This window comes from Capricornis sumatraensis, chromosome 4 (genome assembly GCF_032405125.1).
Source record: "Capricornis sumatraensis isolate serow.1 chromosome 4, serow.2, whole genome shotgun sequence".
Lineage (NCBI taxonomy): Eukaryota > Metazoa > Chordata > Mammalia > Artiodactyla > Bovidae > Capricornis > Capricornis sumatraensis.
Window position 1 is genome coordinate 72,603,201 of NC_091072.1, and position 12,245 is coordinate 72,615,445.

The window sequence follows — 12,245 nt, forward strand, 5'->3', positions numbered from 1 at the left end:
CCAACAGGGCTCCTCGCAGCCATGGAAGGACATCACTAGACCTGTGGACTGTCCCCAGCTGCCTACCTCTGAGAAATTCTCATACGCTTCTCTCCGCAGCCACAGGGCCAGCTACCATCCAGCCTGGCGCACTGGACATTCAGAGCAACCATGAGGTACCGTACAGCTCAAGTACCAGGTGGCTGCCTATGAGGGTCAGAAGCTTCTGCACCTCCTTGAGGCCGACCCTCATCACCTCCCTCCATAACCACAGCAACTTCTTCCATCCCAGGCCCTAGTGAAGGGCCGTCAGCCCCTACTCACTCAGACCTTAGACCTCAGAGCCATAGCCCCTTCACTGTGGCACCTCTGGACTGGGGGCCTCTGGGCACAGGGCCCAGCGTGGGTGAGGCGGGAGACAGAGGGAGGCAGGCTTCCTGGGTCCCCTGTGAGGACAAACAGAAAGCTTTGAGGCCTCGGAAAATCCTGCCTGGGATTCCAGGCCCTGCCGGCGTCACTGCCTTTTGACTATTGTCCCCGACGGAAATGACCCAGCCCCCAGGCTGCAGGGACAGAGCAGCCATTGTAAGGCCCCACCAGGCTCAATGCCCCCTTGTTCGTCCTCCCAGCCCTTAGCAAGACTCGGAGGCCAGTTCTTCCAGTTGCTAGTTGGAAAGAAAGGGCCTGCCTTCAGGCACCAGGCCTTGGGTGGGGCAGGGCGGGGCTGGAGAAATCAGCAACCCCCCACCCACCCTGTACCCCTATCACCCAAGTCCTGGAAAGAAGCCACTGTCCATGGTGTTTCTTCAACTTACAAGGCCCTGTACAGAGAGACCTAGTGATTAAGTACAGTAGTTAGACCCACCCAGCTCAGCCACTTAGAAGTCAAGTGACCTTGGGAAAGTCATTTCCTTTTCTTTGAAATGAATTCTCCTCTTTGGCAAAAACAATAGCTATTATGTATTGGTGCTTGCTACATGGCAGGCACTGCTGGAAACAACTTTGTATACATTCACCTTGTAATCATTATAGCAACTTTGTGAAATAGATACAACTATTTTCCCCACTTATAGATACTCAAGCTGAAGCTCCAATCCTTTGACCACCAGATGTGAAAAGCCAACTCATTGGAAAAGACCTTGATGCTGGGAAAGGTTGAAGGCAAAAGGAGAAGGGAGCAGAGGAGATGGTTAGATAGCATAGGCAACTCAATGGACATGAATGTGAGCAAACTCTTGGAAAAGGCAATGGCAACCCACTCCAGTACTCTTGCCTGGAGAATCCCATGGATGGAGGAGCCTGGTGGGCTGCAGTCCATGGGGTCGCTAAGAGTCGGACACGACTGAGCGACTTCACTTTCACTTTTCACTTTCATGCATCGGAGAAGGAAATGGCAACCCACTCCAGTGTTCTTGCCTGAAGAATCCCAGGGATGGGGGAGCCTGGTGGGCTGCTGTCTGTGGGGTCGAACAGAGTTGGATACCACTGAAGCGACATAGCAGCAGCAGCAGCAGCAGCTGGGAGATAGGGGAGGACAGAGGAGCCTGGAGTGCTGCAGTCCAGGAGGTCACCAAGGGTCAGACACAAACTAGCGACTGAACAACAACATAGATGAAAACACCGAGGCGCAGAAAAGTGAAGTGACTTGCCCCAAATTCCACAGCTAGGAAAAGACTTTTAAAAAGCCAGGTAGTCGGGTTCTGGAGTCCTTGCTCTCTTCACTCTCTTTGGTTGCAGGCTTTCCTCATAGCGTGGTGTCAAGGACTAGAAATAGCAAATATATGAACTCAGTGGATGATGAAGCAGGTGTGGTAGCTGCTGTCCTCACCATGGTGCCTAGATATCGGAGGGACCAAAATTCTCCACTGCCCTGCCTGCTTCCTGACCCTGGGAAGAATCTTCTCAAGCACCTTTGCCTTCCCTGGGGCCCTGCCATGTGCTCTACATCTGTCTATGCCAAAGGGTGACCCAAAGGGAGAGAGACTCAATCCAGCTACAGCTGGTGGGAGATTTCCCAGCAAGCTCTGCTCCTAACCAGAGTACTGCCACCAGACTCACCTCCACACAGAAGAGACAGGAAACCAAGGCTCAGCGAGGGAGTGGGGCTTCTCAGAAAGCAGCATGGAGTTGGAGGCAGGGCTGAGAAACGAAGCAGACCTCCTGACCACCCCACCCCATACCCCTGTCTCACCAGGTGCTCGGGCTGTGGCAACTCAGGGGCTCTGGCAGGGCTGCCAGGAACATGTGCTCGGATGTTCACACACTGCGGGGGATGGCGGCCATCACGTACAGGGCCCAGGACTCCCCAGCCTACCCCAACGTGGACCCTTCAAAACACCTGGGGCTTAGCCATCATCCCAAAACCTGAGTGAGGGCAGGTGGTGGGGGACTCTCTGGGGAACCTGTAGGCGGGGGCTGGAGCACCAGGGAAGGCCCTTGATTCTGTTCTACTGCAGAGCAGAGCCCTATTTTGTTGAGCTTCCATCAGGCAGGGGTTGCCCTCATCCAGCCAGTTCCTAGGGGGTGTGGGGGTGGAGGTTCAGGGGTCCTGGGTCAAGGGTCCTCCTGCACAAAGCGCAGGGTAGGGGGCCGGGCCCTGCGTGGCAGCCAGCTACCTTGGACTTTGGTATAGGGTCAGTTCTACATTTGTTTCTCCAGAGTGGCTCCCAGACCTCCAGCCTCACAGGCACCTGGGTGCTGGGTGAAAGTTGAGCTCCATGGGCCCCGCCCCTCATCAAATCCCAGTCTCTGGGGTAGAGCCAAGGAATTTGCATTTTAAGCCAGCTAAGCATCTGATGGTCTTGGGAGTTGGAGAACCTACTTGGGGGCATTTGGGCACAAGCAGGGAACTCAGAACAGTCTTCCTGCCAAGAAGGTCAGGGTTACCATAACCTGGGTCCTGCTGCTGGTGCACTAGGCTTGTGGGGAGGGATACTGAAAGTGGGGATGGGGAAAAACTTCTGAGTAAGGACAGTGGCTACCACCATCCTGGGCTGCCCTGGACCCAGCCCTACACTCCCAGGGGACATGTGAGCTGGGGCTTCAGGTTAGGAACTTCCAGGCAAAGCCGCTGGACGAATTGGCCCCCAGCACAGGCCCCATCCACAAGCCTGGCCTGTTCACCAGAGGCTTTCTCCATGTCAGAAACTAGTCTGAGTGCTTTGCCTAACAACCCCATGAAGCAGCTGTCATTACTTTCACCTTTTATAAATGAGTAAACTGAGGCCTGTTAGCCAAGTTGGCAACATGCAAGATTTATGGGAGCTAGGGACTTCCCTGGTGGTGCAGTGGTTGGGACTCTGCACTTCCACTGTAGCGGGTGTGGATTCGATTCCTGGTCAGGGAACTAAGCTCCCATATGCCACCTGACATGGGTTGCCCCAAAATAAATAAAGACTTACAGGAGCCACCTCTGTCTCTATTATGCTGTTTTGGGGGTGGGTGGTATGGGTAGAGGGTGCCAGAGAGAAGATCTCAGCTTCAGCTACATGTCTATTTTTTATTCAATATATTAAATATATTAATCAGAAAAGTCACATACTATAAATCCAGGAAAATACACAAATATAAATGTCAGAATCTGTCATTTGTCTTCCTCCTAGAATGAGTCTATGTACATGTGGAAGGAGGGCGGCAAGAGAGCAAGTAGGAGGCGGCTGGTGGGGGCCCATTCCTCCCTCCCAACCCCCACTCCCACCTCAACCTCTTCCTTCCTGTATTTACACCAGCATTCGGCTTATTTACAGCATGGCGGTGTGTGTGTGTTAAAAATGGTTTATCTTACAAAAACATGAAGACCAGGGCTGGGCTGGGGGGGTAAGACAAATAGTAAGGGTCACCCCTGTGAATGCATCCCTCTCCCCGAGGCCGTGAGCTCCCTGCTGACCTCCCAGACAACAAAGGGGAGGGGCAGCCAGTCTGCAGCTCAGGCCCAGGCCGGGGTGATGCTCCGGGGGTCCGTGGGCCATAGGCTAAAGGCACGTGGGGTGGCATTATGAGCGTGCACACCAAGTGCGCGCATGTTCCCGGGCCAGGGTCAGAAGGGCAGTGTGTCCATAAAGATCTTGTCGACGATGGGTGGAGGGGGCACCAAGTCCTCCAGCTTGAGGTAGAAGATGCGCTGCAAGCCCTGGGTGCACAGGGTCCGCAGCTCGGGCAGCTTGCCCAGCAGGCGTGACAGGCAGCTGGCCGGCTGGGGCTCACCCGCCTCGGCCGAGACGTGCTCCTTCAGGCAGCTGGCAATGCGGTTCTGCAGCTCCTCTACCCGGCGAGGCTCCTGCAGCCCATGCCGGTCTGCGGTGGAGGGGGGGACAAGGTGTGGGATTAGACGCCCTGCCCGGAACCGGACGACCCTCTCCCCGCTGCAGAGTCGGCTGCCCCCAGGTCTCTGGAGCTGCTGCTACTGATCATCTCCCATGCCCCCTCTGCACCCCATGCAAGCAGAGGAGCCCCACTAGAAGCCCAGCAAGGCAGCAATGCTCATCATCCTCATCTTCCAAGGGACAAAGTGAGGCCCAGAGAGGTTACAAGACTTGCCTAAGGTCACAAAAAGGAAATAAAACCTTAAGCAGGTTTCACTGACTAGCCCGGTGCTGTTTTTTTGGTTTCTGGTTCCTCCCACCCCAGATGGTAAAGAATCTGCCTGCAGGAGACTGGAGTTTGATTCCTGTGTCAGGAAGATCTCCTGGAGAAGGGAACGGCTACCCATTCCAGTATTCTTGCCTGGAAAATTCCATGGACAGAGGAGCTTGGCAGGCTACAGTCCATGGGGTTGCAAAGAGCTGGACATGACTAAGCGACTAACACCCCAGACTATTGTGAGAAACCCTGGGTTTGTGTAGTAGCATTACAGATGTCACCTCCAGAGAAAGCAGGCCTCAAAACCCAGTGCTCTTTCTGTAGCCGAAAGTACCTCAGATTCTGTCCTACAGTTTTTTGGTTCTATGTAGCCTTGTGAAACTTAACTTAAATCCACCTTGCAATGCAGGGGACAGGGGTTTGCTCCCTGGTAGGGGAACCAAGATCCTGCATGCCTCAACTATCAAGGCCCATATGCTCTGTAGCTCATGTACCGTAACTAGAGAGTCCTTGCACCACAACAAAAGATCCCGGAGAGAAAGAGATGGGGCAGATTCTGGTGCTTTAACAAATAAAGACCTGAAAACCTACACATTTAATGCCAAAAACTCGTATCTTGCAGAATTACATTTACATATTCACATGAAGTACACAACCAGCACAGCTAATCAGTGCTGCTAGCAGTCAAGGTGGTAGCTACTCTTCGGGCAGCTAATGACTAAAAAGCGGGCACAAGGAAGGGCTCTGGGGTACTGGTCATGGCTGTTTCTTTTTTTAAATATAACTTTACTTATTTATTTGTTGTTGGCTGTGCTGGGTCTCTGTTGCTCCGTGGGCTTTCTCCAGTTCCAACGAGCAGGGGCTACTCTCTAGTTACGGTGCACAGGTTTCTCATTGTAGGTCTTGTCTTATTTGGAGTACAGGCTTTAGAGCAGGAGGGTTTCAACAGTTGCAGCTCATGGGCTTCAACAGTTGTGATTCCTGGGCTCTAAAGCACAGGCTCAGTAGTTAAGGCACACGCGTGTAGGTGTTCCGCAGCACGTGGGACTCTCCCAGATCAGGGATTGAACCCGTGTCTCCTGCGTTGGCAGGTGGATTCTCTACCACTGAGGCACCAGGGAAGCCCCATGTCTGTTTCTTGACCTGTGTGTTGTTTATGTGCATACATTTTGTGATAATTTCCATGCAACATGATTCAGTAAGATTTAAAAAAAACAAACTTTAGGTCACACCTGACACCTACACAGTTAGGACCTTGAGTAGTCTGGGCTCCGTCAGAGGCTGATGGTTTGCTGTCAGCCACAGCTAGGCCTGAAACCCGGCTCTGCCAACCACCGACTGCACTGCCCTGAGCCACGTCTGCCCTCTCTGCATCTCGTCACCCTCACTCCACAATGCAGGGGGCCCAGGAAACACCAGATGCTGGTACATCCAGAGCCAGGCCCTCAGGCCCTCCCCATCTCCCTGGGTCTGGGGACCGGCCTCCTACCTGTGATGAGGACAAGCGCGGAGAGGCAGGCGAAGGCAGGGATGTCTACCACCAAGCTGTGCAGGGAGCGAGAGAAGGCCAAGATGCTGTCGATCCAGTCCCCGAAGCCACGGGCACATTGCAGCCGGTGCAGCACCAGGCCTGAGCAGAAGATGAGCTTCCCCTCGGCTGGTTTAGACCTGGCAGGTTGGGTGCAGACAGCCGTTAGAGGGGCTGGAGGGCAGAGCGCCGGCCGAGGGCTGAGCACACAGTGGGACACTCACCGGTAGGCCAGACGGAGGATAAAGAGCTCCAGAAAGGCGGACTCCAGCAGCAGGTCCTGGTCTCCGGGAGACAGTTCGGCAAAGCCAGGGATTTTCTCGGCCCACTTGCGGATCGCCTCCAGGGAACCCGAGAGCAGGTCGTAGAACTGCTGCACGTCCCCAGCATCCTCTTTCCCGAAGTGGGGCAGTGCCAGCTCCTGGAACTGGCAGGTGGTCCAACGGGGTCAGACCCCAGAAAGAGCCCCACACTCAGGCGGCCGTGTACAGCCGTGTCACGCCCTGGGATGCCAGATCCCAAGGGTGAGAATGGAGCCGAGATCCCGCCCACACTTGCTTGCCAACTCTTGCCTATTAACCCAGAGCCGAGGCTGCTGGAAGAAGCACATTTTTTTCTAATTGGCCACTGCCCAGAGGGGTACATTTTTCCATCTGGTCAGCCTAGAGGGGCCAATCCTCTTTTCAGTCTGTGGAACTGGGGGCTGGGCGGGTAGCTTTTCTCATACATAGGAAGTGCCGAATGTGGGCTGGGCAGGGCCTCACCTTGGAGTAGTCCAGTTTAGAAGTGCTGGGCCCTGAGTCCAGGTGCGCCCGGACCAGGGAGGTGAGTAGGTGGGCTGGGGAGGTTTCTGGGGGCTGCTTGGGCTTTGAAGGGAGCCGACCCCGCCGTCCTTTCAGGCTGTCTGTCCGGACAACTACAGAGAAAAGGGCTGGAGTGAGGCAGGGAGAAAGGGGCCCAGGGAAGGGACTCCCAGCCCAAACTGTGCACCCCGGTGCTAGAAGCACACCCAAGTATGAGGAGCTAGAGCCCCCGAGAACCCAGGGGAGCCTGCAACGATCTCCACTCTCACAAGGCAGGCAGGTGGACTGGAGGCGGGGGACGACAGAAGGCCCAGGCACACCCTCCCCTGCGGCCCACCAGGACAGATGTCTGGGGCGGGGGGGGGGGGGGGGGGTGGCATCTGCGTGCCCCACCCTGCTCTGGCCCCCCTCTGCCCCTCGGGGCCTGTCCCAACCACCCACCTTCCTTCACCATGCCCACGGCCAGGCACTTCTGGAAGCGGCAGAACTGGCAGCGGTTTCGCCGCCTCTTGTCCACAGGGCAGTCCTTGTTAGCCAGGCAGATGTACTTGGCATTTTTCTGCACTGTGCGCTGGGGGGGGGCAACACGGAACAGGCTGTCAGAGCGTGGGGTGGGGTGGGGGGGAGCCAGGGGAGGGGACTGTCCAGATCCTACTGCCATTGCAGACAAAAGCGCTCTCTGTTCACAACTATTTTTCTAACATTTGGGTGGCAGGGGAGGATAAGATGGATGGGTTGGGGGAGGAAGAAAAAAAGTCTTGGGGACACTGGCGGAGGGTTCGGCCATATCCTCAGGATGCAGGATGAGGGGCGAGGGGCTCCCCAGCAGCCCAGACACTGACACTTCTTAACGTGCCTGTGTCCGCCTGCCCCTTCCCTGAGGCAGACACGAGAGGGCTGAGGGGCCGGGGGTGGGGCCGGGCAGGGAGGCAGGCACCCAGCGCTGGGACAAACACACAGCCTGTTCCCAAGTCCACCCCCAGCCCTCCAGCACCAAGCCCTCTCCTCGGATCCTTTCATCTCGTGCCAGGAATAGGAGTGCCTGGGCCCCCCCTTCCCACCAGGACCTTGAGTAGGGGGAGGCCAGGCAGAGGAAAACCAGAGGCTGGCCACAGAAACTCCCCCTCCTGGGTAACCCCGCAGCCTGCACCCTCTGCCCCACTCTCACCCCTCCCTCCATCTCTCCCCGACCCCAGTGTCAGCATGAAAGGTCCCAGGTCCCTGCTCCTAGGATGGCAGCCCAACGGGCCAAGCGTGCCCTCTTCCTAAAGAGCAGACCTGTTGGAAAGAGAACCCAAGTGAAGCCATCACAAAGCCTGCTGGGGTGAGAGACCAGCCTGCCCCACTTCTCATAAAAAGCTACACCCAGGGCAGCCCAGTACCTTGAAGAAGCCTTTGCAGCCCTCACAGGTGCGGACACCATAATGCTGGCAGGAAGCATTGTCCCCACACACAGCACAGCGGCCCTCACTTCCACCCGGAGCCCCACTCCGGGCCTTGGCAGAGGTCACGGGCGCGTCCAGCCTCCCTGAGCCATCAAGGTGGGGAGAAGTGGGCACCAGGCCTGGGAACGCTGTTGGCATGGAATAGCTCTCTCCCTCCCCCAGCTGGTGGGCGGCCTGTGAGGGGAACAGCTTCAGGGGGCTTGGGGCCAGGCTGGGACTGGGGCCGGGGGGAGGGCTGAAGGAAAAGAAGGCCGGTGGCTGGGGGTGCCCAGAAGCCTTGGGCAGCTGCTCTGTCCATGCCCGCAGGCCTTCATAAGTCTGGCTGGGCGAGAAGGGGCCGAAGGAGCCATCCCAGGGAGAGAGCTGGGGCGGCTGGAAGCTGGGTGTGGATGGTGACGGTGCAGAGCAGGGACTGCCATAGTAGTCAGAGCCGCTGGAGGACAGGGTCTCGTCCAGGGGGCCACTCAGCGTGCCAGGGTAGCAGCCGTACACCTGGAAGTCCTCGAACTTGAAGGAAGCAGAGGCTGGGGAGGTGGCTGACGACGAGGACGTGGAGGAGGCTGAGGAGGAGGCCGAGGAGCACGGCTGGGCCGTGCCCGGCAGTTGGTAGAGGAAGGTGTCGAACTCCCCTGTGTAGCCGTCCATGAAGGTGCTGAAGCTGGGCAAGGCGGCAGGGACAGCGGGGGCCGCCTCGGGGCTGGCCAGGTCCATGGTGGGCTTGCTGAGCTCGGGGGTCAGGAGGTCGCCTGCCAGGTGGTCACGGGGCCCTGGGCTCGGTGCTGGTGTCCCATACTGGGCTTGGATACAGGGCATCTCTGGAGAGGGAAGAGACCAAAGTTGGGGGGAGGGGGAAGTCAGTAAGAGAGGCCTGAAGCCTGATCTCTAGGTACAGGTCCCTGAGCGGCCAGGAGGCAGGACTCCCAGCCAGGCATGGGACATGGAGGCGCTAGGGCCACGGCCCACTACAAAACCCAGGAATCCTGGCACCTGGCCTGGGCACCATCTCAGCGTCTATGTCACAAAGTCCCCGGGCAAGGGTGGGCTCAAGTCGGAAGGCCAACCACACCCCAGGCAGCCTGGGAACCCCAGGGAGGGCATGTAGCCAGCATTTCTCTGCTGGAACAGGGGAAAGCTGTGTTCGTCCAGCCCCCTGCTTCTCCCTAACTGGGTAAGGCGCGGGTGGGGGCTGGAAGAAGGGTGGGTGGGAGAGGCAGCCAGGCAAAGCCAGAGCCCAGTCCTGGGAGCAGATATGCCATTCCTCCAACCTGGCACTTCTGGGAATATTCCCAGGCATGGCTCAGCCTCTGCAAAACCCCCACCTCTTCTCCCCCCACAGTGCCTGAGCTGATGAACAACATCCTGCAAATGGAAGAGGAGCTGAGAGTGAAGGCCCAGTTGCCTATGAAAGCAGCCTAGACAGCAATTAGCCTGTCCCTACCGCCATCCCCAACCCCACCCTCACCCTACATACTGAGCAAAGGCTGTAGATCCCACGCACACCCTAGTCCTGCCATCTGGGGATGGGCACCCTCTCTACATTGCCTGTGATGCTCCCAGAAGCAAAGAGGAAAGGAGCTCGACCTCCTTCCCCAGTACCCCAAGGGATCAGGTAACTGGGCTCCAGACCTTTAAAGGCCATATGCTGGAAGGGAGAGTGTGGTGGGGAGAGCAGCCCCTGGACTTCGAGTCCTGAAAAGGAACTTTTCTGCTTTCCCGCAGGATCTCCCCCTATTATTTCTATGAGAGCACTCAGAGCCTAGCAGACTACTTGAGGGCAGAGGAGAAGCCTGCTGGGGGTGATGGAAGTCTGGGTCCCTCCACTAAACAGTTCTGTGCCCTGAAGAACCCAGGAGCTCAGACAAAGGGGATTTACACCCCCTCAAATCTGGAGGAATCTGAAGGAGCAGAGAGAATCATTCGGGGGGAATCTTTAAGTTCACAGACAAGTCAAAAGCTAACGCAGAGAGGAGGCTCTCATCCTACCTGCTTGCTTTGTCTCCATGACCCTGGCCTCATCAGTCAGAGAGGGAGGCTGGGGAAGAAAGCAAGCTGAAACAGGGAGTGCCATAATCAAAGGGGACAGCAGAAGGGGGCAAAAGCTGGCATTACCTCCTGGCCAAGAGCCTGGGGAGTTCTCTCGTAATAGGCTTTCTCCCGCCTTCTTGGGCCCTGGACAGGGCAGCTCCACCCCTGTCCTGACACTCCCACAACCAACCCAGACAAGAGCCCCTAGACACTCTGGCCCCACCAACCAGCGGCGCCCATCCATAGGCATAAAGTACCTGCAAGAGCAAAGGCTGGCCCCGTCTGTCCGCGCTACGACAGCCTGGCAGGGAAGGCTCTGGGGTGGAGTGAAAGAGGCAGCAGCTACGAAGGACTGGGCTGGGCACTCCAGCCTTATTCAAATCCCGTTTCTCCACTTGGAAGTCCCACATCCGGATCAACCCCCACCAATCTACCCCCGCTCCTGCATTCACGCAGGTACTCAATGACACAAGATATGGACCTCCATCCAGCCTTTGGCAGGGACACAAGGCGAAGGAAGAGGCGGGGTTGAAGGAAGGAGCAAGGAGAATCCGGCTACAGGCAGGTCTTGGCAACAATATGGTTTGCACCTGTTGTGCTAAACAAGCCTCAGGCTGCACCCTACCTGTCTGATCCGACAGAGACTGGGGAGGGGGATCCTCTAGGTGGTACCCCACCGGAGACTCCAACATCAACTTCAATCAAGGATCCCCAAGGACGAAGCTTTCCACCTCTCTCTCTCTCTCTCTCTCTCTCTCTCACACACACACACACACACACACACACATTCAAGCTACATTAAAAAGCAATCTTCCCTATGCTTCCAGAGACTGTGCTCTGCCATAAGAAGCCTCTTTTATTCCAACACACAGCAGCACCCCCTCCACAGTTCAATCACCAATGTTAAGCCATTTGCTTGGACAATCCAGACCTCTCCTAAGATAGTTCAGGCAGAAACTTCCAACTGGGGAACCCTAGAAACTAACCCACAGCATTAAGAATAAGTGTTAAGAAAACAACTAGGGGTATAGGAGTGAGCTGACAAGCTAAGAGACCCTTTTGGAAATCCAATCCTGGAAGGAGTCAGATCCCAGCAGCCCAGAACTCTGTGCACCTTTCCCTGCACTGTACTGAGACCCCCAGCAGCAACTAACTCCTGGGCGCCCTGTGCCAACTAAGGGACCTTGGGAGACTGAACTCTAGACAGCCTCCTACGGAACGAGTCCCCACTGCAGGCGCCAACTGAACTCTGCGGCTTCCACCTTGCACAGACCCCCGCCTCCCCAACACACACACACACACACACAGCACCCAATAGACTCCAGTCCCATCTGGGTTTTTATCCCGTTCCAACCCCTAACCCCCAAGCCAGGGTTGCAGCCTATACTCGCCCTCCTTCATGCTAACCCCAAAACATTCGGTCCTCGCACACACTCATCTCCTTCATACAACATCCCCCCGCCCCTCCCCGCCACAAAACCAAAACGGAGAGCCCCGCTGAGATGCACACTTTCCAGGGGGCACCTACCCGGCTGGCTTCTGCTCCCCCTGCCCGGACCGGGACCGGCGCTCCAAGTCGCAGCCTGGTCCCGCGTACGCTCCCGCTGTCTTGCACACTCCCCCAACTTTCGCAGCCTCCACTACTGGGACTCCCGGCCGCGCCGGACCCTGCTCTTAAGCGCTCCATGACGCACGGGGAGGGGCGGGGGCGCCACTGACGCACGCGGCCCGGCGAGCTTTGGCCATACAAGGGCGCGGGGGGCGGCGCGGTTCCGGCGGGAGGCGGCCAGGGGGAGGCGCGGGGCCGGGGAGCCCGAGGGGGCGGGGCGAGAGGGGGGGCCTGGAATGTCTGTGCGCGTGACGCACGCGGGGTTCCATTGACGCAGG

General features: G+C 57.2%; 1 protein-coding gene across 2 annotated transcripts; it reads right to left on the reverse strand.

Annotated features, from left to right (window-relative positions):
• Window positions 1-3,526: 3,526 nt before the first annotated feature.
• On the reverse strand, window positions 3,527-12,005 carry NR4A1 (nuclear receptor subfamily 4 group A member 1). 2 transcript variants are annotated; one of them, XM_068971984.1, is made up of 7 exons: window positions 11,887-12,005; window positions 8,271-9,148; window positions 7,330-7,459; window positions 6,850-7,001; window positions 6,310-6,512; window positions 6,047-6,225; window positions 3,527-4,272 (listed from the first exon to the last, which is right to left on the reverse strand). In XM_068971984.1, the coding sequence occupies exons 2-7, from the start codon at window positions 9,144-9,146 to the stop codon at window positions 4,016-4,018; spliced, it is 1,797 nt and encodes a 598-aa protein (XP_068828085.1). In that variant the 5' UTR covers window positions 9,147-9,148; window positions 11,887-12,005; the 3' UTR covers window positions 3,527-4,015. The 2 variants fall into 2 exon arrangements, with proteins under 2 accessions (XP_068828085.1, XP_068828086.1); XM_068971985.1 differs by lacking the exon at window positions 11,887-12,005 and adding an exon at window positions 10,616-11,748.
• Window positions 12,006-12,245: the final 240 nt, after the last annotated feature.

Excerpts from the sequence above, each read along its gene's own strand:
- NR4A1 (XM_068971984.1), bottom strand. The coding sequence starts at position 9,146 with ATGCCCTGTATCCAAGCCCAGTATGGGACACCAGCACCGAGCCCAGGG. Across the intron at positions 6,513-6,849 it reads CTAAACTGGACTACTCCAAG|TTCCAGGAGCTGGCACTGCC; the intron begins GTGAGGCCCTGC and ends ACCACCTGCCAG. Across the intron at positions 6,226-6,309 it reads ATCCTCCGTCTGGCCTACCG|GTCTAAACCAGCCGAGGGGA; the intron begins GTGAGTGTCCCA and ends CCAACCTGCCAG.